The 26726-nt window shown below is 38.4% G+C and overlaps 1 protein-coding gene across 1 annotated transcript in view; it reads left to right on the plus strand.

Annotated features, from left to right (window-relative positions):
• The window catches only part of DNAH14 (dynein axonemal heavy chain 14), a 387990-nt gene that overhangs the window by 184852 nt on the left and 176412 nt on the right, over positions 1–26726 (plus strand). Inside the window, exons 36-42 of the mRNA XM_030887822.2 lie at positions 3109–3202; positions 5134–5342; positions 6077–6329; positions 14531–14609; positions 17466–17695; positions 20051–20167; positions 25074–25232. Coding sequence (XP_030743682.1) covers positions 3109–3202; positions 5134–5342; positions 6077–6329; positions 14531–14609; positions 17466–17695; positions 20051–20167; positions 25074–25232 — 1141 coding nt within the window. The remainder of the gene's footprint in view (positions 1–3108; positions 3203–5133; positions 5343–6076; positions 6330–14530; positions 14610–17465; positions 17696–20050; positions 20168–25073; positions 25233–26726) is intronic.

Here is a 26726-nt window from a genome sequence, read left to right on the forward strand (position 1 = left end):
AGGAAAACATTTGGCAATGACACAATGGACAAGGGACTAAACTCTAAAATCTATAGAAAACTTCAATACCTCAATAAGAAAAAAAACCAAAACAAATAGCCCAATTAAAAAGTTGGCAAAGGATGCGAACAGATATTTCACCACGGATGCCATTTAAAGGATGCAAACAGATATTTCACCACAGATCACATCCAAATGGCTCACAAGCATATGACAAAATGCTCATGATCATTAGCCATCAGGGAGATGCAAATCAAAACTGATGAGACACCACTTTACACTGACGATAGCAACCAAGTTTTAAAGAGAAAACAAATACTGAGGGTTCAGAGACATTGGAACGCTCTCAGGCTGCTGGTGGGACTGTAAAATCATGGTGCACACGCTGTGGAAAGCAATATGGCACCACCACAAACAAATGGAAATCGAAATGCCATATGATCTAGCAACACCTCCGCTGAGTATATCCACAAAAGAAGCGGGAGCCATGGCACGACCAGGCACAGGCACGCCCGCCGTGCTCATCACAGCCCTGTTCCAAGAGCAGCGCGAAGGAACCCACCCAGATGCCCACCAGTAGAAGGATGGACCAAGAAACCTCGGCATACAGCACAGTGGAATACTGGGCATCACTAAAACACGATGACGAACATGTGGAGCACTGAATAGCATGATCGGCCCGAGAGCATTACTCTGGAAGGAAGTAGGCAATCACAGAAGGACAAATATTGCTTGAGACTACTACTATCAGGATAAAAGCCAAGACACAGACTGGTATCCAAAAGAGGCAACAGACTCTGGAGGTAACGAAGGTGAGGGAAGACAGGAAGATAACGCAGTGGACTAGCAATTCCCGGGGAAAGGTGTTCACTGGGTTAAAAGGGGAAAAGAGCATTCGGGAGGAGGGTGGGGTAGGCTCTGGGGCTGCCCGGGGGCCAAGTGGTTTGAACTGTTGAATGCAGCAATAATGATCTGAAATGTAACCCCCCCACACCTAATTCAATAAACAAATCACACAAAAAGGGAAAGGAAGGAAGGAAAGGAGTGAGTGGTAATCAGACTGGCAAAAACTCAGTCGATTTCAACATATCGATAGGAATTTTTAAAATTGTATTAGTGGTTAAATAAAAATTATTTCAGTCAAGTTCTATAAAATATTGAAAGATAAATCATCCTACTCTCTTGCCTCTGTATGTGTGTATCTGTGGGTGCTCAAGTATATGAACTTACTACACAAGTACAGTAATATTTTTCAAGTATATGAATTTACTACACAAGTACAGTAATATTTTTAATCAATGAAATCATTATTTATCATCTGTATAATTTAACATTCTCCTGTATGGGAAAAAAATTATAAAGACCTTTATGTTACTCCTTTCACAGGAATAGAACTCCAAAAAGTTAAAAATCCAAGTGTAAAACTAAAACTATGCAAAAACATAATATTTAGGGAGAAATAACCAAGTACACAATAATATTTAGGGACATATTTTCAGAATGAGAAAACTTGGAAATTCAAAGATTGGAAAGTGAAAGGTGATAGGATTTGACCAAGCTTAAATATGAAAATATTTATCTAATGGTGACCATAAAGTTAAACACAATGATTTAGAAGAAAATATTTATTATATATATAATAGGGAAATTAGTTAATACTCCTACTATAAAAGAGAGTTTCTAAGATGACTTATGAAACTGTCAGACAACTAAGTAAAGAAATTAAGGCATGAGGAAATTGATAGAATAATAATTATAAATTGCCAGTATAGTTATGAAAATATGCTTAGATTAACTCTGAAAAAATAAAATGTATAACAATTATAAGCACCATTTTTTTCTGATCAAATTTTCAAAACGTAAGAATATAGATAGCTGATACATGCAGTGTCAGCAAGGCTGTAGAAAAACAAATATTCTAAAAACTTGTTGGTGGGAGTGTTATTTCCAGAAACTTTTGGAACAAAATCCATTGAAATTCCTTAGAAATTTAAGTCCCGGTATCCCTTTGGCCTATAATCTCACTGCAAATATAGATATAAAGTAAACTGACAAGAGCTGACCTGCGGTCTCCCTCACCGCCATCACATTGATCCCGACGACTTACAGGACAGTGAGAACTGCCCCATGGGTTTGCAAGTCTCTTTCCAGAAGCAGAATGCTGCGTATTTCTCCTGAGGAGAAGCTGGTGGTTTCAAACTGCTGACGTTGCAGTTATCAGCTCAACTTGTAACCGCTATACCACTAAGGCTCCAAGAACATAGATCTAAGAGTGATCATTTCACAGTTTTGTATTAAGAATAAGAATTGAAAATTGACTGGGGCTTGCTCACTTTCCCAAGGAGGTTTGGTAGTTAGCGGTGATGGAATCCACTTGGTTGTATCGTGAGACCTGGCTGGAGCCTGAGCATCTTTGATTGGTCTGCCTCTGAGAGTCCACATTAGTGTCCTCAGCACAGCTTTAGAGTCCTACATCCTCTCTCATACTCAAGGCCAGTTTGGTGCTACAGAGACAAGTGATTCAGTCCTCAAATAGTAAGAGTCAGCCATATGCATGTGTTAGAATTTCTCTAGTTTCACATAAAGTCAGGCTATACTGGAATCATTAAGATGGAATGCGTATTCAAATTTAAAATTCCTGGGTTCTGTCCCAAAACTATTCAATCAGAATCTCCCAGGATTAGATGTTGGAATATGTAATTTTAGCCAACTCCATTAAGTATTTCTTATTCACCTAAAATTTGATAGAAAGTTGGGGGGAAGCACGCAACAAGACATCAATGTTGGTTATCCATACATAGTAGAAACACAAATCACTTTTACTTATCTTCTTAACATTTTGCAGTGTTATTTGAAGATTATGCAAAACGTATGCACCCTCCATGCAAAGGAAGAAAAAGACTAAAATAAAGTAATTTTCTAAAAGATATGACCTAGAGTCACACGTGAGCTATATTACACACACTGTTGGCTCCGTGTCAGTTTCTGCAGAACAAAACCTCCTGCCATTCACATTTACCACTCAAGAAAGCACATTGCTATCAAGTGATTTTGAATTAGAAAGTGTCATCAAATAAAAGTTTTTAAATTATTGATTATATATTTTAGATTTTCAAACTTGAGACTTCTGATACAGCAGATATTTATAGTAATATTGTTGAGAAGGAGATGCATAAAGAAATTAAAGCACCAGAAAGTCAAAGTAAGTGTTATTAAATTGAATAAGCATAATTGATGTAAAGACAAACTGAGCAAATAAGAGCTTTACTTCTATCTTTACAATACACCTTGTATAATGATATCTTGTTCTTGTGTTCATTTTTATTTTGCATATTTATTTTAAATTTCTATAGTATTACAAAATATGATACGAATAAAAAACACCTCGCTGTCACTAAGTCAATTTTGACTCATAGCAACCCTACCAGACAAAGTCGAACTGCCCCTGTGGGTTCCTGAGGCTGCAAATTTTTACAAGAGCACAAGACCTCAGCTTGTGGTTAGTAGCTAACCTATTGTGCCACCAGGTGTGCAGGTGTGTGTGTATCCAGAGCTAATATGTATGTAATGATGTTATATAAGGAATAAGCCTTACATAACTCTTTCCGTGTAGAAGCATTTCATAGTATTTCTTCAGTACCAGTTAGATATTAAAGATGAAATAACTCATGGTTTGAGAAGCAGCAGTGGCATTCTCTGATAGGAATGCCTCTGAGGTGGTTCTACAAACAGTCTGCATCGGTCAAATCGTCACATCGACCCAAGGGGACGCATCTACGCATCACTATCCATCAGTCATCGTGCTACTTACTAGGGGACAGAGAACATGAATGACGACGTGGCACCTGCTCCAAAGGAGCCAACAGTTTGCGGGAAGATCAACCACTGCAGTTCGTCTCGTGTCACTGTTTGAGCCTCTTATCTGCCATGGCACACCTCTACTCTAGACAGTGCAAGAGACTTTTGCAGCTGCTTGTTTCTTAGAATCCGTGAATTTGGGAGTTGCCATTGGGGGGCATTCAGTTGGGAGATAACGATAATTGGGCGTGGCCCCTTTTCTTCCCGGATTGTTGTGATTAGGTGTCATCAAGTCGGTTCCAACGCACAGTGACCCTCTGTGAACAGACACGCTGCCCCGTCCTGGGCCATCTGCACAATGGTTCTGAGGTTTGAGTCCATTGTTGGAACCACTGTGTCAACCCGTTCTACTGAGGTTCTTCTTTTACACTGTCTCGATACTTTACCAAGCATGATGCCCTGCCCCAGGGACCGGTCTCTCCTGACAACACGCCCAAAGTATGTGAGCCTACTATAATACAATTCCCGCAGCACATATTGCAGCCGGCCAGAGGCCCATCTAGATGGAACCAGGTCCGCTCTCTTGTTCTTCTGGTATACTTCAACTCATTTATTTATTCCTGTCTGTGTAGTGACCCATTCGCATCTCCCCCATTCTGACCCAATAGATTTTCTAAAACCAGGGAGCAGTGTGGTAGGTGTAGCGTATAGGTTCACAAACTGATTTAACTTACCACCCCCTTTTCAGGAAATTTTTTTTTCCCTCTCAGTGCCTCTCTGGCAATTACAAACATTTATACCATAGCCCACAATCCAGGATAGAGTGTAAATATCTGTTTTTTCAGGCCTTCCTGGAGGCTCCAGCACTTCGCATGGGGTGGGTATTGTCCACTTTGGGAAACATTGGAGAGGTTGGAGAGGAAATGGGCTTTAATGTGAGACTCTGAACTCTAGCTAGTCAACTCTTTCCTCAAACATCCCTCTATTTCCCTTCGTTATTTCCTGCAGACAGCAGCTCTAAAAAAAAAAATCCCTGATGAAAGGAAAAATTCACAAATTATATTATTAAGAAAAAGAGAATATCATGGATCTTCATTCTCCCTAAAATTTAAAGGCTAATTATACAACTGAGCAATATGAGTATCTAAATATTGCTTAAAGAGTCTTTAAGCATCTTGTATGAATATTCACAATTAGCAATGAAACATCCATAATAATGTTTTCTAGGAGATCGTTTTTCCTCTTAATTAGAAAGTGTTTCCTAAATAAAATGCAATATGTGCAAGATTGTGATGAAATTATTCTCAGCTACATTAAAAATATTCTTCTCTCCAGATTTTGCCTGGCAGTGGATTGTTTTAGATGGTCCTGTGGATCCCTTGTGGGTGGAAAACCTAAACTCCATTCTGGGGGAGAGTAGAACGCTGTGCCTAGCAAACAGTGAGCGAATCACCTTAACGGACAGCATCAAAGTGATTTTTGAAGTGGACAGCCTCTCTCAGGCCAGTCCGACCACCATCGGCTGCTGCGCTATGGTCTATATGGTAAGTGTTCGAAATCAAATGTCCTAAACAATAAAACAGGCTCTTCGGCATAACAACTAGGCATTATCTACAGGATTATTAGGTTTATTTTATTTTGACTTCTGGATCCAGGAAACTGAAGCCAATAGTTCCAGCAGTGAGGCCCCCAAGTCTCGTAGCCCTGAAATAAATCTAAGGATAGTTATTCTTACTTTTACTACTACTCTTGGCAATTGGAGTGGTCAGTCTTCTCCACAACTGTACGTCAGTAATGCTTTCAACAGACAGACAAGGCTGTGGGTGTGAATGTGTTTTTCATCAGCCTTAGGACTAGGGGAAAACATTATAAAGGCAGTGGTGAAGTAACCATATAGACAGTATAAAATTCATGATTAACCAGGAGTGGTACTATACTCTAATTCACTAGTCTTTATTACATTTAATTGAATGTAATAAATGAAATTAACTATAGGGCTGAACCTCTGGATAGGCAGTTTCTCTCCTAATGTACAAAATATCTGCCTACACATAGTTCTCCAATTGCTTGTCTTCTTGTAAAACCACAGTTAAAAATCATCAGTTCTGCCAGTGAACGGTAATTATTTAAGCTGTTTTTAATCACTCTCACTTTAATGAATGATGTTTCTAAGCTATGTTTTTAAGTATTACAAACATTTAGTAAATAGAAAGTAAGAAAGCAAGAGGGAACTATATTTTTATTTATTTGCATCAAATGATCTTTTTATTTTTATTAGGATCCTGTTGATCTGGGATGGGAGCCTTATGTCAAATCATGGCTTTTGAAGACTTCTAAAATTATGAGTCAAGAAGGAGTGAAATGCCTTGAATTTATGATTAAAAGAAGTGTCCCTGATGGGCTGCACTTTCTAAAGAAACATCAGAAATTTCAGCCATTCCCAGTACAGAACTTAACAATTGTCATCACTCTTTGTAGGATTCTTGATGCTTTCTTTGAATTCATGGATAAAAACGGAGGCTTGGGACAAAGTGAGTTTTTCTCCTGAAATCATATTAATGATATTATATCATAACTAGCCAATGCTAATTGGTTATCACTTTCTATTGAATCCTTGGTGTGCTATCGGGCAAGGGTTGGACTTCTACAAGTTTGGTGATTCAAACCCACCCACCAGCTGCGTGGCGAGAGAAAGATGAGGCTCAGCTCCTGTAAAGACTAACAGCCTTAGAAGCCCCATATTGAGTCGCTATGAGTTGGAAAATACCAACAATGAAAGGCCCATGAACTGTGTACTGAAAGAAGGCCAGAGTGTTACTGAGAAGCAGGGATGGCAAGACTTCATCTTGCGTACTTTGACCATGTTGTCAGGAGAGGCCGATCCCGGGAGAAGGGCGTAGTGACTGGTAGAGGAGGCAGCAAAGAGAGGAAGGCTCTCAGTGAGAGGGATGGACACAGTGGCTGGACTCAGGCACAGGCACAATGGTGGGGATGGCACAGGCCCGCGCAGGGCTGTGCATGGGTCGCTATGGGTCAGAACGACTTGATGGCCCCTAACAACAACATGAATTGGAATGGTGTTGATGGCAGTTGATCATATTTTTAAAATCTCACTGCCATCAAGTCCATTCTGAGTTATAGCAGTGACCCTATAAGACAGGGTAGACTTACAAATCAGATTAGACCAGAACACGCACACTGATACAGATAAGTGGCCGCAACACAGGGAAGCCAGGATAGATAAACCCCTCAGGGCCAGCAATGAGAGTAGAGATACCAAGAGGATTAGGGAAGGGTGAGGAGAAAAAGAGGGAATTGATCACAAGGATCGACATATAATCCCCTCCCAGGGGGACGAACAATGAAAAAGTGGGTAAGGGGCAACAGAGGACAATGTAAGATGTGAAAATAATAATCCATAACTTATCAAGGGTTCGTGAGGGAGGGCAGGCGGCAGGGGGAGGGGGAAGAAATGGGGAGCTGATATTAGGGGCTCAAGTGGGAAGAGAATACTTTGAAAATGATAATGGCAGCATATGTGCAAATGTGCTTGACACCATGGATGAATGTATGGATTGTGATAAGAGATATAAGAGCTCCCAATAAAAGTATTTAGTAATAAAAAAAAAATACAGGGTAGAACTGGCTCTCTGGGTTTCTGAGACAGCAAATCTTTACAGGAGTAGAAAGCCTCATCTTTCTACACCAGGGTGGCTGGTGGTTTCGAACTATAGCTATTGTGGGTAGCAGCCCAATGCATAACCTACTTGTTGTTAGGGGCCATCAACAAAAAGAAAAGAAAGAAAAATCCCTTTCTTATTTCTAAGAGATCTTCAGTATAATTGGACCAATGGCACATATGCACATGAAGCAAACTAAAAAGCATGCATAGAAAAAAGGTATTATTAAAAGTAAATTAATATTGTACATCAGTATGGACAAGTCCACAAAAAAGCCTAAGTGTAGAGAATTCTTTAGGGTCTCTGATAAGATGTTGCTTCTATTATAAAAGGATTCTTAGAAAGTGGTGGGAACAAAATCCTAAATTAAGCCCCAAATCCTAAATTGAAGCTGAAAATATGCAAAAGTATAAACATAGTTGTAAAACATTTGCAGGAAGAGATCAACAAATTCAGAAAACAGGGTAACATTATGGCAAATGGCATGGGCTTGAAAGTGCAAATTCTAGCATACAAATATTACTTCTATTTGGTTCCTGATAAGAAGGCAAATTAAATTAGCACAGGCTTTCAACTCTCAAAACCCCAACTTTGATTCTAATAAACTAACTTATAAAGAAAGAAAGACCTAGGACAACACACACAGAAAGGTTAGGTCCCAGTAGGGAAGCAGGAAAAGGGTGTATTGTGTCTACTACTATCAACTGCCTTCGAATCTGAGAGACTAACTGATTGAATAGAGAGTACATGAAGAAAGAGCTAGGCTACATACAGATTAACACCCCATGCTTATCCCACTGCCGCGCTCTATTTCTCATTTACATCCCTTCTTTCCTAACCTTCTAAACGTTGCCCTTGGGTAGCAGATGCCCTTTGGGCTGTCAGTGTTGAGTTCGGTTGCAGAATTTATTCTCTGGATCCCACCATTCTCTATCCCACCAGGAAGTCTGGTCTTTTCTTATGGTCCACATGTTTCTCCCTTTATATCCAGGGTCTGGGAATGCCATCGTTTTCCGAACCGTTGGCAGCCACGCACCATCTAGCTTTTCTGGTCTCAGGATTGTGGAGACGATAATGACATGTTCCTTGGTCCGTTGAACTCACTGTTTCCGTGTGTCCCTCCATTTGTGTCACTCTCCTTTCTTCTGGATGGGGAGAGAGCAATAGCTGCAACTTAGATGGCTATTCGTGGACTTCTTTTTTTCCTGTTAAGTTTTTAAAAGGCCGTTTTATTTCATCTCCTGCCCAGGTGCAAGAGAGAACTGATAAGGCAGACGTGATTAGCACAAATGTTGCTCAGACTAGTCAGCGCAGTCCCAGCACCAGGGGGCATGGAGCATGGGCTAGAGGCAACGCCTGCATGTGTCAGCGATGCTCCCTTATCCAATCGGGTGGTGGCCCCATCTCTTAAGATTTTAACTTCTTTGGAAAGTACAGGCTTCCAGGAGTTCTGTTGGACAGAGAAGAGAGGTAGGACACTGGAAAGTTACCTATATCTCTTAACTGTTCAGTGAATGAACAGTTAGGCATGCTTATGAGCATAGGAGACTCAAGTTGCTATACCACATTAGGATGTAAAGCATTGGCTGTGTGAACTTTGTTATGCCTGTTGACCTTGGTGACCCCCAAGGTTATGGTTCTGATCCCCCCAGGCCTAGCAACTCATTCTTTCAAGGTGTTCAGTTTATGAAGCTTTTGTGCCTTTTTCTGCTATATGCTCCATTACATTTATGGATATATTTACAGTCAAGGTGAATGCACACACACAGATATCTTCTGTCAAGATATACTCATGGGTATACTCCCACTCTCCATCCCCCACTGGTTCAGCTGCATGTCTAGCCAAGCATCGGCTCGTAGGCCCCACTGTTCCAGGGTTGTGTGATCATGGTATCTCCCTTCCAGGTAAGTATACAGGGTTGCGTACGTACCACTCTTGCCAAGCTCCCAGAGCTTTGCTTTGCCTTCATCATTTTTTCCCTCACCTTCCTCCTAGTTCCTCCTCACCCAAGTTAACACTTGCCTACCCTCTAACCCATGATTTCTCCTCCTTCTGTTCCCCTCCCACACCTGGTAGTCATCAAATAGCATTTCTTTTAGTGTGCAAATCTTTTATGGATTGTTTTTTAATGATGGTCTCATAGAATATTTTGTCCTTTTGTGCTTCAAATAATTTCATTCAGAATACTCATTCATATTATGAGTTGTTTCACCAATTCATCATTATTCTTTAACAGTGCTTCGTATTCCAGTGTGTGCAAATACCAACTTTCATTTATCCATTCTTCCACTGCCGGGCATTTGGATTGCTGCTAGGCGTGTTGCTTGTTTGCTTCCTTTGGTTTTATTGCAAATGTGCTGCGATGCATATTGGTGTGCAGCTGTCTATTTGTGTGGTGTTCTCGTTTCTCTGGGGCATTTGATGAGTAGAGGGATTGCCGAGTCCTATGCTATTTCTTTCCAAATTTTGGAGGAACCCCTTAGGGTTTTCCAAAGTGCTTTCACTGTTTTATAGTCCCACAATGAGTGTATGAAGTTCTAGTGTTTTGTTTCTAATCTCTCTGTTGAAAGAGTCTAACTACCTCTTTTTAAAAGTCCTTATCATATACTTTAAATGCCTTTAATTTCTGAGAAAGGTCTTCGAGTTCTGCCTATTGGTCACTTGTTGAGTTACTCTGTCTTGTTTCTTTGTGCTAACTGTTGTCTCCAAAGCATCGTAGTGGTGTTGTACTTGTATCTAACTTGTGATTATATGTTTGTAAGATGTTATCCTCTCACCACCCTGGTGGGTTTAATAGAGAACCCGATTGTGTACAGAATTCTCAGTTTGCTCCTCATATAGCAGAGTCTGGGGGAAAAAATAGCAGAAAAACACAATAGCAAATAATTTAATACCTATAAGGGAAAGGAAAGTAAAAACAAGGGAAGAAAAGAGTGTAAGAAAAACACAATAACCAAAGTTTGGTAGGGTAGTAGAGAAAAAAAAGAGAAAGGTAAAAGAGAATAGTAAAGAAAAAATTAAGAGAGTGAATAAGAAAGAAAAATAAGGAAAGTGAAGAGGAATTGAAGCAAATAAAAGGAAGAGAGAAGGGAAAAATAAGTGAAAGCAAAGAAAGGGGGGAAAAGAATCAAATAAAGGAGAAAACAGTATATGCCTTCTGTCAACTAACGAGCCCATGATCGTCTGGGGTTGAGAGTTCGGGGCACCCAGTCCAAGGCATCGTCTGCATGCCTCAAAAGTGTCTACAGTCTGGCCACCTGATGTGGAAGGATTTAATGTGGACTCAATGGGAGACTGGGGTGAGGGTTCCTGTGTTAGACTGGTCATGTTGTCTAAAGAAATAAATCCAATGATGCTCATTTATGTATAAAAAGGGGCTTTGTGGCCATCTAGCAGAGAAGCAACAAAGCCCACATGGAAGAAGCACACCAGCCAGGGTGATTCATGGGCCATACTTGTCAAACATCTATTTAACTCACCCCTAATGCGATAGCATGGAGCCCTGGTGGTATAGTGGTTAGGCAATGGGCCACTAACCACAAGATCAGCAGTTTTAAACCACCAGCCAGCTCTGCAGGAGAAAGACGAGGCTTTCTACACCCATAAAGAGTTACAGTCTTGGAAACTCACAGGGGCAGCTCTATGTTGTCCTGTAGGGTCACTATGAGTCAGCATCAACTCCATGACAGTGAGTTTGGTTTGGTTTTTAATATGATGGCTGGGATACTTCTCTCTCTCTCTCTCTCTCTCTCTCTCATTTGAGCTACTTCTCTGTGGTGAGGCACTAGCTGGTATTTATTTTTTCACTTGCACGTGATATTGATATCGCACGCAAATAAAAATGTACTAAAGCTCATTCAACAATGGTTGCAGCAGCACATTGACAGTGAGCTTCCAGAGGTTCAGATCAGATTCAGAAGAGGACATGGAACAAGAGATATCATTGCTGATGTCAGATGAACCATGGCTGAAAGCAGAGAATACAAAAAGATGTTTTCTTGTGTTTCATTGACCATGCCAAGTCATTTGACTGTGTGGACCATGACAGACTATGGAAAGCCGTGGGAAGAAGAGGAAAGCCAGAGCACTTCATTGTGTTCATTCGGAACGTGTACATAGACCAAGAAGCAGTTGTGCTAACAGAGCAAGGCAATACTGCCTGCTTTGAAATCAAGAAAAGTGTTCTTCGAGGCTTTATCTTCTCACCATACTTCCTCAGTCTGTCTGCTGAGCAAGTCATCAGGGAAGCTGGGTTATATGAAGAAGAATGCCGCATCAGGATTTGGAGGAACCTGCACCATGCTGATGACACAGCAGGCTTGCTGAAACTGCAGAGGACTTGAAGCACTTGCTGATGAAGATCAAGATACCAGGAGGGAGGAGGGAAGGGGGTAGGAAGGGGGAACCGATTACCAGGATCTACATATAACCTCCTCTCTGGGGGATGGACAACAGAAAAGTGGGTAAAAGGAGCCGTCGGGCAGTGTAAGATATGATAAAATAATAATTTATAAATTATCAAGGGTTCATGAGGGAGGGGGAAGTGGCGAGGGAGGGGGAAGGAAAAGAAAAATGAGGAACTGATTCCAAGAGCCAAGAGGAAAGCAAATGTTTTGAGAATGATGAGGGCAACGAATGTATAAGTGTGCTTTACACAATTGACGTATGTATGGATTGTGATGAGTTGTATGAGCCCCCAATAAAATGATTTTTAAAAAATTGCAGCTCTCAGTACTGATAAAGAAGACTCAAATTCTCACAACAGGACCAATAGGTAACATCAAGAAAATGAGAAAAGCTTGAAGGTGTCAAAGATTTCATCTTGCTTGGATCCATAGTCAATGCTCATGGAAGCAGCAGTAAATCTACTACACAAGACCTTTTTAATTGAAAAGCAAGGATGTTACTATGAGGACTAAGATGTGCCTGACCCAAACCATGGTATTTTCTATTTCCTTATATACATGTGAAAGTTGGACATTGAATAAGGAAGACCGAAGATGAACTGATGTCTTAAAATTGCGGTGCTGGCAAAGAATATTAAAAGTATCATGAACTGCTACAGGGACAAATAAATGTGTCTTAGAAGAAGTACAGCAAACACACAAGCAAACAAAAGTACAGCCAGAGCGCTCCTTAGAGGCAAGGATAGCGAGACATTATCTCCCATACTTTGGACATGTTGTTGGAGAGACCAGTCCCTGGAGTAGGACATCATGCTTTGTCAAGTAGAGGGGCAGCAGAGAGAGGCAGGCCCTCGATGAGTTAAATTGAAACAGTGGCTGCAACACTGGACTCACGCATAGGAATCATGGTGAAAATGGCGCGGTCCTGGGCAGTGCTTCATCCTGCTGCTCCCAGCGCTGCTCTGAATTGAAACCAACTTCATGGCACCTAACAACAACTTTGGGCCCATGGATTGGGCATTCCCCACCTCTGTATGTAGTCGTTGAAAATAATGGGAAAGGATTCAGAAGGTTAGGGAAGAGCCTCAAATAAGAGACAGAAGTACAAGTCTCTTTCACAGATGCAAACGGCTGGCCTCTACTTTATCGGCTGCTCACTAAAAACTCACTGCCCGTTGAGTCCATTCGAACCACGATGACCGTGTGGGACAGGGTAGAACTGTGGGATTCTGAGATTGTAATCCTCCATGGGAGTGGAGAGCTCTTGAGGAGTACCTGTGGGTTTTGAAATACCTTCAGGTTAGCAGCCCACCAAGTAACCCACTATGCCACCAGGGCTCTGGGCTTTCATTTTAAAAGATTGTTGGTAAATGTTTGGTATTTTGTGGTCATTTACATCTGATGAACACAATTTTGGTTGTACTGGGTCCGAGTAATAGAGCCTGAGCTACATTTAATGTTGGTGTGTTGTTTTAATTAGTAGTCTCTATTTTAGCTCTCTACGTTCTTAGATGGTAGCCTTGGTGGTGTAGTGGTTACGCGTTGGACTGCTGTCCGCTGGGTCAGCAGGTTCAAACTACCAGCCACTCCTCAAGAAAAAGAGGAGACTTTCTACTCCCATGAAGAGCTCCAGTCTTGGAACCCTACAGAGGCAGTTCTACCCTATCCTGGAGGGTGGCTCTGGGTTGGAAATGACTCGATGACACTGTGAAGTACTGATACCCTTTACAATGGCTACTCGGAACACACAGGCAGAATGCGGGATGAAGATCAAGAATTAGCGTTAATGAAGGAAATGGATAGATAAATTGCGATGCAAGTGAGAGATGCTCAGGGTACAGTTGTTTACAGGTATAACAGGACATGTTACAAAGTTCTTTCACCGTTGCTTTAAATGCCCAAAGAGACATATGTGTAAGCGTCACTGGTTCTGTTTCTCAAGAGGACTCCACCCAGACCACGGATGTTCAGCAAAATGTTACTTGCGTGTGATATTAATGATATTGTTTGATCGTTTTCACTTTCCATTCTGCCTTCCAAATTCCCTGGCAGAGACAAGCAAGTGCTTCCAGTGCTTCATCAGGCTGATCCCTCCAAAATGGACAGCCCATTCCTTCTTCGTAGTCTGTTCTTTTCCACAGTCTGGAAACCCCATGGAAAATGTTTCACCTTGAGGGACCCTGCTGACATTTGAAATACCTGTAACATCCCTTCCAGCGTCACAGCAACATGCGTGCCAACACAGTGTGACAAACTGACAGAAGAGTTAGTTGACTATGTGCACTATGTTTTGGAGATAGTCACCTGAATGTTTTAAACTTTTCTTTTGGCTTGAAACTATTTAAAATTTATGAAATAAACTAGATGAAATAAAAAGTATGTAGTTTTATATCTCAAATAAATAAAAATCCATTCAAGCACTTCTAGGAACATTCTGTGTTCATCGTTTGCTTGGAAAAGTAATTTCCACTGTTGTCTGGCAAGGGAATGCTGCGGAACTGACTATAAACAAAGAAATTCTCCTCTGTTAATTCACAAATTAAACAATGTTAGAAACAGGCTTTAATAGTTAATCAGGGAAATGGTAATTATAATGTTAATTATAATTATAATGTTAATAATAGAAAATACCCTTTCTCTTTAAGATGATGATTCTAAAGACATTTCAACTGTGAACACATCTACTTCAAAATCAAAAGTCAAATTCAAGGTTACACCAAACAAGTAAGTTCATTTTATCCACCAAATACATATGTTTTAGTACCTATGAGGTGCCGGGCATACAACTAGTCACAGAATTACTTGTCGGTGACCCAACACTTAAACAATAGACATTACATATACAAATATATTTGTCTAGACTCTATACATATTTGAGAAAGGAATAAAATTGACATGAATTTACTTCATGTATCATTTATGAACTGTGAAATGTGGCGCAAGTTACTAAATTTTTTTTAGCTTTTATTTGCTTATTTATAAAACTGAAATAATAATGTTGTCTAGCATAGTGCCTGGGATGTCTCGCATAGTGCCTGGGATATAGTAAGTGCTCATTAAATTATTGATGTGAAAATTATTCTGTATTTCTTCTGCTGCTTTGTTCAACAGGTCAGTCATTTGTTTAGGACTTCCTACATACCATTATGAATCCCTGAGACATACATGTCACCTTTGTTTTTGAATTTTACAGCATTTCTACCCTACTTGCCAACTACGACTTCAAATCCGTTCACTCCTGTACATCTGAGTAGCGCCAGCATAGCTCACCAATTTCTTGTTTATGCCATTGCCATAATCTCCTAAGTGAGATTACTTCCAAAGGGTAATCTTTAGTCTTATGGGAAACAAGATTAATTTTATTCAATTGTGAATGCCATAAAAATAATTGTGTAAAATATAAGATGACACACTCCACAGTCATATCAAAGTATATTATTTAATCTTTGAAGTCTTCCATTGGCCATACTAAACTTTATACAATTCTATCCTCTGAAATAACCTTTATCCTGAATTTTGCATGTATTAATACATTTCTATGTTTAGTATTGCATGCTTTTGAACTTTAAATTTATACACTCATTCTGTAGGCCCTTTTACCACTTTCATATTTTGCTCAGCATGTAGCTGAGCTTCATCCATTTTCACTGCTCTCTTGTATTCCATTATAAAAATATATCACTATTTTTCCTCCTCATCATTTCTTATCCCTGTCGGCGTCTGGTTACAAATCAGGCTGTGATCCACCAAGTCAGCCGTGTTAAACCGCCAGCCTCCTCCTCCCACAAAGAGCTACAGTCTGGGTTACAGCTCACAGGGCACTTGCACCCTGTCCGAAGGGTTGTTATGGGTTGGCATCGACTACATGGCAGTGAGTTGGAGTTTCGTTTTTGTTTTTTAGTATTGATAAGCATTTTAGCTTATTTTCAGGATTTTGTTCTGCCTTTTGCTATTGCAAGTAATATTGTGATTTCTATGATTGTCTCCTTGTATATATATATATATACACATATACAAGAATTTGATCTTTTCAAAACATGAACTAGAATACCCTTTTTTCTCTTAATGAATAGCCACTGAATGATTTCTCATTTCACTAAGAGTGAAAAGAATTGAAACAGTTTTAAACCCCTACCTCCCTCACCAAGTTCATCTGTCAGTATAGCAATGCCCACCCACCCCGTATTCCTTCTGCTCGACATGCTCTTTCTCCTACACTTTGCTAGATCTCCCGCATTCTTCATGTACCAAATTAACTGCTACTTATTCGGAGATCTCAAACTCACTGCCATGCCGTGGAATCCATGTCGACTCCTAGTGACTCTTGACAACAGAGTAATGCAGACACCCTGGTGAGTTTCCGAGACGGACACTCTTTTGAGAGTAGAAAGCCTTGGGTTTGTTGTTTGTTTGTTTTCCTCCCACAGAGTAGCTGGTGGTTTCAAGCTGTGGACCTTGGGGTTCATGACCCAACCCTTAACCACTATGCTATTGCTCCACAGGAGTCCTGGTGGCATAATGTTTATGCGATAGGCTGAACAGTTCTACCCTGTCCTATAGGGTCACTATGAGTTAACATAGACTCAATGGCAGTGGGTTTTTTGAGTTTTATTCAAAGGTAAGGTGCCCTGGTGACATGTTCAGGTAAGCATTAGACTGCTAACTACAAGGACAAGGGTTCAAACCCACCAGCCCTTCCCAGGGTAAATGATGAGTCTGTCTGCTTCCATAATGATTCACAACCTCAGGAATCCTAGTTGCTATGAGTTGGAATCAACTTGGTGGCCATGAATTATTCCAGAGATAAGAGTATTTTTTTCTCCCACAATCTAAATTAATTGTCCCTAGTACTATTTTTCATTATACTCTTGGCTTAGCTTTTTGTTGTTGTTGTTCTGGGGGACAGTACTCATGTACTTTGTTTAAAGTAATGAATATATAGTAAGTATTTAATTAATACTTGCTCAATTCTGTAAATAGTAGAAATTGACTGGGAATGGAATGCTGCACATACATTATACATACATTGATTGCAAATCAATTCTAATTCAATAATGAAGACAGAATAGATCATTGCTTCCTTACATATTTTTACATAAATTGGCATTAGATCTTTTCCCCAGATTCAAAACTAAGTCCACGGTGATCAAGTTGATTCTGGCTTACGGAGACCCTCTCGGACAGAGTAGAACTGCTTCCAAGAGTTCCAAGACTGTAAGTCCTGACAGGAGCCAGAGCTCCCCCCCCCTGGGGTGACTGGTGGGCTTTAACCACCCACCTTTCTGATCGCCAGCCCAGTGCTGTAAGCCTATGTAAAAGTCAGTCCGTTTATAAATTGACTTAACATAAAAGGTTGACTACATATTTTTTAACATAAGTTACTTGAAAATTGAAAATAGTAGCAATGTGTACTTTATGACCATTATCAAAAGAGAAATCATACATTAGTTCTATAACTTTCATGTCAGTCCTTAATTATATTAGAGTTTTTATTAATAAAATCTGGCATGATACTGAAATGAGTTCATGAATTATTTTATGAATGTTTTCATTTGTTCCCTTCCACACTTATTACCCCAGGGCTGAAAATGCATGGTATCTGGAGAAAAACCCTGACAAATTAACAATCATGATTCAGAAGCTTTTTGTGTTTGCGTTTACTTGGGCATTTGGAGGGACATTAAGACGTGAAGATGAACATGAAGATGACATACTATTTAGTGCAAGTTTTGAGCCTGATTCTCTTGCAAAAGTCACATATGATTTTGACAAGCTTGTGCGTGAATTATTTGAAAACAGTTTACAAGAAGGTAAGCTAAAAACAGTCATACTTTGTTTACTTTAAAATACTAACTAAAAACTCTTCATGGTTATAAAGAAGTATGTTGATTAGATACATATTTTAAAATGTAAGGATTCAGAGTAAAAGAAGCTAATAAATATACTTGAACACTCTCCCTTTACTTTCAGTAGACTAAGGAAATTATTTTAACTGGCTATTATTGATTAAAGGAACTTTGAACAGATAAAATTATGGTAAATGAAGGTACCAAAAAGAGACAGAATATTGAACATGAATGCGAATATATTTAGAAAAACTTTGTAGATAAAAGTGAGAGTTAAAATGTTTTCCAAAAATCCAAATCCTACCAGTTTTATGTAACTCTTAACATTGTTTTGTTTTTGGTGAAGTTATGTGGAAAGGGTTCCATCTAAGACATCAGGATGGGAAAAGGCTTTGTGTTATATTTATATGGAAATTAAATTTTAATTTCAAAGCATGGCATGTTAACTTATTTTTGAAGCCTGTGAATCAACTTATGACTCCAACTCGAAGAGGAAAATAAATTGCTTTAATTTTATTAGCCATAGATACCTCACATGTACATTTCTTCTCCCTGTCTGCCTGTTATTAATTATTCATGCTGTTAGATTGTTTATTTCAAAATATTGGCTGTGAGAGGCTGTTTCATCAACTGAAATACCAAAATAAACCCTAATTTAAGGCAGGAGCTTAGGAAGGGAAGGATAGGGAAGTGGCAACAATAGTCAACTAAAAATCCATCAGATTAGGAATGAGAAAGAGTAGGGGTGAAGCATCAAATAATGCCTCATTCATAATGAGTTTGAAAACAAAAGTATCAAAAACGTATTAAGAAAACTGTTCCTAAGGTAGTATGGCCATAAAATCATCTATCTTATTGTTAATCATTCCAGGTGGAATTATTATAACTTAATAACAATTTTTTAATTATATTCAGGGTTCTCAAAGCAGTAAAGGAGGGAGCAATATCCATTTTAAAATAAATAAGAAACTATGGGACAAAAACAAGCAGAAAATGAAAAGAGAAGTTATGGCTATAAAAAATAGACCTTTTAGAAATGCAAAATGTAGTCATTTAAATAGAAATTGTAATATAGTGACCGTCAGCAGTTAGGCTTGGGAGGAGGGTCTGAGCACAAATATATCACAGTAGGAAAATCTTTAGGCTATTGAAAGTGTTCTGTGCTCTACCTATAATATTGGTCAGAAGAATCCATTCATGTGGATAAAAATCATAGACCTATACAGCCCCTGAAAAAGTGACCATTACTTTAATGGTCAGAAAACATATCAAATATTATCTGTGTATGGTGAAGTCATGTTTAAATTTTTTTCACTTTGATTATTCTTTATTTTCCAAAATGTTCCCAAGAGAATGTACTTGAACAATGGAAATATAAATGTTATTAGCAGTTCCTCATAAGTGTCCAGTGTACTGCTTTGACGGCAACCAATGTATTATGAGCATTTGACAGAGAAAATACATGACACTAAGCAGGAATTCTGAATTACATTTCAAAGGATATCGAATTATGACTTACCGTGCAACTGAAAATGAAAGGAAGGAAAAGTCACCTAAATTTTCAAAGTGCATACTTAAGACAGACTCTTTTTTCTAGCTAACCAAAACTATTGTTCAGTTTTAAGAAGATTTAAGGGGATATTTTAATTTAAGCTTTAAAGATTACCTCGGGACAGTAATTTCAGGGATTCGTGCAGTTTCCAGGCCTCCAAAAAGCCTAGAGTTTGTGAACATTTGAGATTTCCCCTTTTGATCAGGATTCTTCAATAGAACCTTGGATCAAAATGCATATGGGCACCAACCAGCTCTGTTTTCATGGCAAATGAGGCAATTGTTCAAAGAGACAATTAGCCTCGTTTTTAGGTAAATCAATTGCCATGTCCCATGAACAGTTATCTATATGGGATTGAGAAAAAATTGATAACAGCAACTCAAAGGAATAGCTAGTAACGAGAGGAGTCCGTTGTGTTTAGGTTAGTAAGAGAGGAAGAACTCAGAAAAGTAGGGTCACAATGGTTGACAACTCAAAAAATGTCATTGTCAATACTAAATATATAGAAACCATTTAATTAATGTAAGCTTTGCTGTGTATATTCTCAGAAACAACAAAGCAAATAAACTGGGAAGGGAGGAAATTCAGTCTTAAACAACTTGGTATTATTGGGAAAAAGGATAGACTTATTTTAATATATTCATTTATATCCTTGGCAAGAACTTATTACTTCTGGTTCAACAATTAAATCATTCAAATCATGTAGTTCTTTATATATTCCATATTTTAAAAAATAATTAGGACTTCTTTATCATTCTCAAATGTAGGCATCAAATTACCAACTGGTGATCGTTCAATCTTTGGGTATTTTGTGGATATACAGCAATGTGAATTCACAGCGTGGTCAGAATTAGTTCCTACTACTCAGGCCCTAGTTCAAAGAGGTAAGAATAATTATACGTATCACACTCTAGCTTCCCTGGAAAATTAGGAACATTCTATTGATATGTAAAGATAAGCCAAAAATCATGAAGCTAGATATATTCCAACATTGTCTTTAGATCTGTTTATTTTTAAGTACCTTTTAAAATAATTTTTGAATATTGCTATCTGAGAAAATTGATGAAGTCAGATATACAATGTAAAACTATAATGCATTGAAAGTCTTCAACTGAAAGGAAACTTTTAAATAAAGTGTGACTTTTAATGGGAGAAAAAAAGAGGACCTCTAAAATAGCAAAAACATTTGCATGAGAACTTAGACTTGGTTATAAAAGTAACTACTAATGAGAAAATTATAATAATTTGACCAAAACATATATATCCAAAATTGCTTTTATCTTCCGTTTTCTGCATCTACATATAGAAGAAAAAATACAGAAACCTAAATGGTGAGGACCTCATATCAGGGAGGCTGAACACTAATCAGAGAACCTAAGGTCTATGGTCCTGGGTAGACACTTCAAATAGCTTTCTACCCAACCTTTGGTGAACCGTGCTGTGTAAAGCAACACCTCATGGATTGCAGCTCACCATTGGACTATACTCGCTTAAACTCCTAATACCAACAATACCTTTAATTCTGTGTCATTGTATATATTACTGATGTTATCAAAGCAATCGCCTTATGCCCCAGGGGGATAAGCGACAATGTTTTTCTTTTTTAGTTTATTGTGTTATGGTTTTCCTTTTGTTTTTGTCTTTTTCGTTTGTTTGTTTCTTTCTTTTTGTTGTTGTTTTATTGTTGTTGTTGTTGTTGTTAATCTTGTTGATTCTGGTTTTTTTCATTGCTTTTGTCATAATATGACCGCCAAAGTAAACCAGAGTCATTCATAACACAAGGACAAGCAGATGTATTCTGGGCTCGCACCTAGTTCTACCCCTAATCCAAGAATAGTTACTTTGTATAACATGGCCTTGCTGAATACTTGCCTTCATGAAGAGATCACTGAAGATCATGATGCTACAGCAAGTGTGGTGAAGAAAGCAGATGGTGCCCGGCTATCAATTGGAATAGTGTCTGGGGTCTTAAAGGCTTGTATTCAAACAAGCAGCCAAACAAGTGAGGTTCAACTAAGCCCAGACAGAAGAAGCATACCAGCCTGGGTGATCCAAAGATGACAATAACAAAATCTAAATATGATGAAGGGGCAAGTATCGGAGCTTAAATTGTGAGCACCTCATTTGTAGAAGACCTTAGAAGATGGTGGGAACCCAAAATCTATCTGCAGAGTGGCTGGTCAGATTGAGCTTTGGCAGATCCTCCCTAGTCACAGGTGGGGGATTCAAACAGCTTTACAACCAGGCAGAGAGTATAGTAAATTTGATTAAGGTTGATCAAACCATGGTATAATATGATACTTGGTCTGTTGACCTCCTTCTTAACCGAATCTAAATTTGCTCTATGCTCAAATATTTCTTGATTGTTCCAAGAAAGAAATTTCTTCTCTGGCTTTTAAAATATTGTTGGTGTTGTTTTCTGTCTTACTCTTTATTTTTATCTTTATATTGTTGTTGTTTTCTTCTTTCTGTTTTGTTTGCTTTGTTTTTGTTTCTTATTGTTTCTGTTAGATCTCCCAGTTTAGGAAGCACAGAAGGAGTGGGTTCATAACTGATGTAACAGTTTATCAGGAAGGGGCTGGCTGGGGAAGGATGGAGAGAATTGGGGAGTGTTCAGTGGATGAGAGATGAAAGAGAGAGGGATGGATGGAGGGAGGGAGGGCTAGAGCTGATTTGATGATGTATATACAACTCTTTCTGGAAGTGGTTTACCTATTGAAGTATGTGATATGTGAATATCATTTCAAGAAAACTACTGAAAAATGAAAAGGAAACCAAAGTGGACCAATGGTTACCATGGGTGAAGGAGGAAGAGCTTTTGCTTAGGGGACACTGAGTTCATTTTAATGCCAGTGGGACAACTTGGAGAGGGATGACAATAATGTTTGTACAACATGAAGAGTATAATCAATGGCCCTGGATTATACATGTAGAACTTGTTGAAAATACAAAACCTTGTTGCACTTTGAGAGCTTGTATAAGCTTGTTGCAGGAACTTGTAAAGCTTTGGATTGAGTTCTTACACATTTTGGAAATTTAATAAATGCAAACTGAATTAGATTGCTTTGAAATCAAGTTCCTTGTATCAAAAAAAGATTGAAACCCACTTGCAAGAGTTTCTGATAGAAAATAACCAGTGATATTAGAATCATGAAGCATTTAGAAACTTTTAACACCAAACGAGTTTGAAATACCAAAATTATATCGGACAACAATTTGTTACAATATTAATGAGTAAGTGTATTTGCTTAAAATCATATAACATATGAGGCTAGTACTAGCTTGGAGTCATTTTGATTCTTAGCTTTTATCAGTATGTACAAAAAAAACATAACTGACTATAAATATACAACGTGAATCTTGGTGTACCACTCTCACAAGTAACCAAAGGTGTTTTCTCCAAATCTAAGGCATTACTTTCTCTGGTCACAATTTTCTGTAATTGCAGGCAAAGGTCTAAGAAAAAATTAAAACCTTTCCAAGATTAAAAACTCAAACCTACAGCAAGAATCTAAATGTGACAATTGTCACATTAAAGTAAGCTGCAACATGAGAGATTTTTTTTTTACATCCAAGAAAATGCCTCCCAAAAAAACCCTTTGTGATCAAGTAGGATTTTTTTCTATGATGTTTTTTATTTAAAAAGAGTGATCATAATTATATTATACATCTTCATAATGTATTTTGAAGGATACCCAACGTTCATTAAGTAATTGATTCATTTCAGACATATTAGGGAGGCAATGTTCTAAAGTTGCGCTTAAACATAAAGAATTGACTCATAATGATAGAAATACAACTCAGATACCATTTCTTACCTATAGCTAGTACTTACAAGGATCAAAAAGTCTGATACATTTTCAGGAAAGGGACTGTTTTAGAGTTTAAATTCTAAACATCTGGTTTTCAGAAAATTATGGATGACAACGAAACCCCAAAATCCATTTACACAGTCCTCACATGGATTACGAGTCCCCTTTGACCATTGACTAGGGATGTGAGTAGCATTTCTATCAGACAGAGCCTACTGGAAAGTGGATTTTTTTTAACCATTTTATTAGGGGCTCATACAATTCCCATCACAGTCCATACATACATCCATTGTGTCAAGCACATATGTACACTTGTTTCCATCATCATTTTCAAAACACCTCCTTGCTCTTCAATACTCGAGAGGTCTTCTGAAGCAGATTTATCTAATGCAATGTGTTATTTGATATCTTGACTGCTGCTTCCATGAACATTGATTGTGGATCCAAGTAAGACAACTTAGAAAACTTCAGCCTTTCACCGTTTATCATGATGTTACGTATTGGTTCAGTTGTGAGGATTGAGTTGTAATCCATACTGAAGGCTACAGTCCTTGATCTTAGTCATCAAATGATTCCATTCTTCCTCACTTTCAGCAAGCAAATTTGTGTCATCTGCATACTGCAGGTTGTTAGTAAGCCTTCTTCCAGTCCTGATGCTGTCCACTTCAGATAACCCAGCTTCTCTGATGATGGAACAAGTATGGTGAGAGGCTACAACCCTGATGCACACCTTTTCCAAATTTAAACCATGCAGTATTATTTGTTCTGTTTACTCAACTGCCTCTTGATCTACCTACCAGTTCTGAAGGAGCACAATGAAGTGTTCTGGAGTTTCCATTCTTCTGAAGGTCATCCACAGTTTATTATGACCCACACAATTGAATGCTTTCGCATAGTCAATAAAACACAAGTAAGCATCCTTTTGGTATTCTCTGCTTTGAGCAAAGATCCATCTGACATCAGTAATTAATATCCCTTGTTCCACATCCTCTTCTGAAGCCAGCATGACATCTGGCAGCTTCCTGTTAGAAGTTCCTATTAGAAGTTTAAAGAAAATGTATAATAATTTTTAAAATTATCGCCATAACCTTACCTTTTCCTATACAGGTGTTATTTCTCTCTTCAAAATTCTGGTCATATATGCACTTATATGACCCTTCCATATTCATACATTGATGGGAACATGTGCCATACACCGAACATTCATTAAGGTCTGGAAGAGAAAAAAACTGAAAATAGTATTATTGTACTCCAATAAATGCTTACATTTCTTTCATATTTCCAAAAAGCCCATTTCTTAATTCCTTCAACTTGTTTTTAGTAGTTCGTTCATACTTTTAAGTTAGAAATTGCTTTATAATGTACTAACATCATAATAATTCATCTATTGATTTTAAACTGCTTGTTAATCTATTTAAATCATTAAGATATACACATCGGTTTAAAAAACTACTCAAGTGTTGAAAAGGCCTTGGCTGGAGAATGTCTTCGCTGGTCTTTCAGAAGGGAGGGGATGCTCACATGTCAGGGCTTGGAGGAGGAAAGTGGCGGCTTTGAGACGGTAGATTGGGGGTGAGCAATGAGTTCACCACTTTGAAGTGTGTGTGAGAGGCACAAGATCTAAGATCAGCAGATCAGGCACTTGCAACAATTTTACCTGTATGATTAAAGAGGCCTGGTGATATAATGGGTGTGGGTTAGACTGCTAATCTCAAGGTCATCAGTTCAAAACCACTAGGTATTCCTTGGGAGAAATATGAGGCTTTTTATTCCCATAAAAATTCAGTCTCAGAAACTCACAGGTAAGTGTTACCCTGTCCTAGATGGTTGCTATGAGTCAGAATTGAGTCGATGGCAGTGTTTGGTGTCGGTTTGCTCTGTCATCAAATTGTTTCATAGTGTATGCTCTTTCGAAAAATATTGAATACTTAATATGTATTCCTATGTCCTTTGAAACTTTCTTTTTAATTTAACTTAGGAACTTCATTACTAACTGACCCTCAAGGATCCAATGAAAACCTCTTGAAGATAACAGAGTGTGGAGAGTACATTAATCACACTGCGACCAGAGATACAATGTGCCTTTCTTTTCTCAGCAGTCTTCTGTTAAAGAATTCCTACCCCGTACTTCTCACAGGTATTAAAAACATTCACGGAAAATGTTCAGACCCAGGAGGAGGGTTGCTTATCCAGTCTTCACTTATAGTGTGTGTGTATGTATGTATATGTATGTATGTATGTATGTGTGTATGTATATATGTGTGTATGTATATGTGTGTATATGTATATATATATAGAGAGAGACAGACAGACAGACAGACAGTATCTAGGAAACCCACAGGGGCAGTTCTACCCAGTCCTGTAGGGTCTGTTTTCTACCTAAATGCAGTCCTTAACCTTAGACACAAGTTCTACCACCACTCTTCATTCCCATCCCAGACTTCAGTCTTCCCTATCCCTGTTTTAAATGCAAAAAATAAATAAATCACTTGAGTTTATATTTCATCTTTTCCAATTTTAGGAGATAAATTTACAAAAATAGCTGGTTGCTACTTGTAAGTTCCTCATATGAGCAATAATACAAAAGTAAGGTTGAAACCCAAATTAATAGACAATTTGTTTTCTGTTCTTTGAATAGAAAGCTATGAGAAATACATTTTTTAAGGGTTGACCATCAGAATTGGAAATAATCAAAATTAAGCTCATTAAATTGTAGGGTCAGTTTCCCCCCTTACCCTCTCAATATACTCCCTTTCATCATTCTAATAGGTGATAGAAAAAGTTTAGGCTAGCAAATGGAATAGTATCTGGGGTCTTAACGGCTTGTATTCAAGCAAGCAGCCATCTAAGTGAGGCGTCAACTAAGTCCACATGGTAGAAACTCACCAGCCTGTGTGAACCAAAGATGACAATAACAAAATCCAAATATGATGAAGGGGAAAGTATCAGAGTTTACATTGAGAATACCAATTTTCAGAAGGCTACGGATGACAATGGGAGCCCAAAATCCATCTGCAGAGTACCTAGTCAGATTAAGCTTCTGGCACATCCCCTCTGGCCACAGTAAGAGACATGCACAGCTTTGCTATCAGACACAGATTATTGAAAACTTGATTATGATGGGTTGAGCCATGATATGATACAGGGTCAGATGACCTCCCTCTTGATCCAACCTGAATTTGCTCTAGGTTTAAATATTTCTTGCTTGTTCCACAACAGAGATGTTCTGTCGTGCCTTTTTTTTTTAATATTGCTGGTGGTCTTTTCTTTTTGTTTTTATCTTTTTTTTTTCTTTCTGTTTCATTTTGGTTTTTTATTGTTTATCTTAGGTTTCCCAGGTTATGAAGCACAGAAGTAGAGGATGCATAGAGACAATAAAGGATGCAGTCCTTTATCAGGGATGGGGTGGGGAAAGGGTAAGGGGAATTGGGGAGAAAATAATGAATTCAGTAGAGTGGGAGGGAGCACTAGAAGTGATTGTGATGATGTGTATACAACTCTTTTTAAAAGCAACTTAACTATGGAAGTATATGCTATGTGACTTTTATATCAATAAAACTATTTTAAAATGAATTTTTTAAAAGAAAAAGTTTAGGCTTTAAATTCATACAAACACTTCCTGTTTTGACTT

The sequence above is a fragment of the Echinops telfairi genome, unplaced genomic scaffold, assembly GCF_000313985.2.
Source record: "Echinops telfairi isolate 266 unplaced genomic scaffold, ASM31398v2 ScPeMD7_7424;HRSCAF=8462, whole genome shotgun sequence".
In the NCBI taxonomy this organism is placed as follows: Eukaryota; Metazoa; Chordata; class Mammalia; order Afrosoricida; family Tenrecidae; genus Echinops; species Echinops telfairi.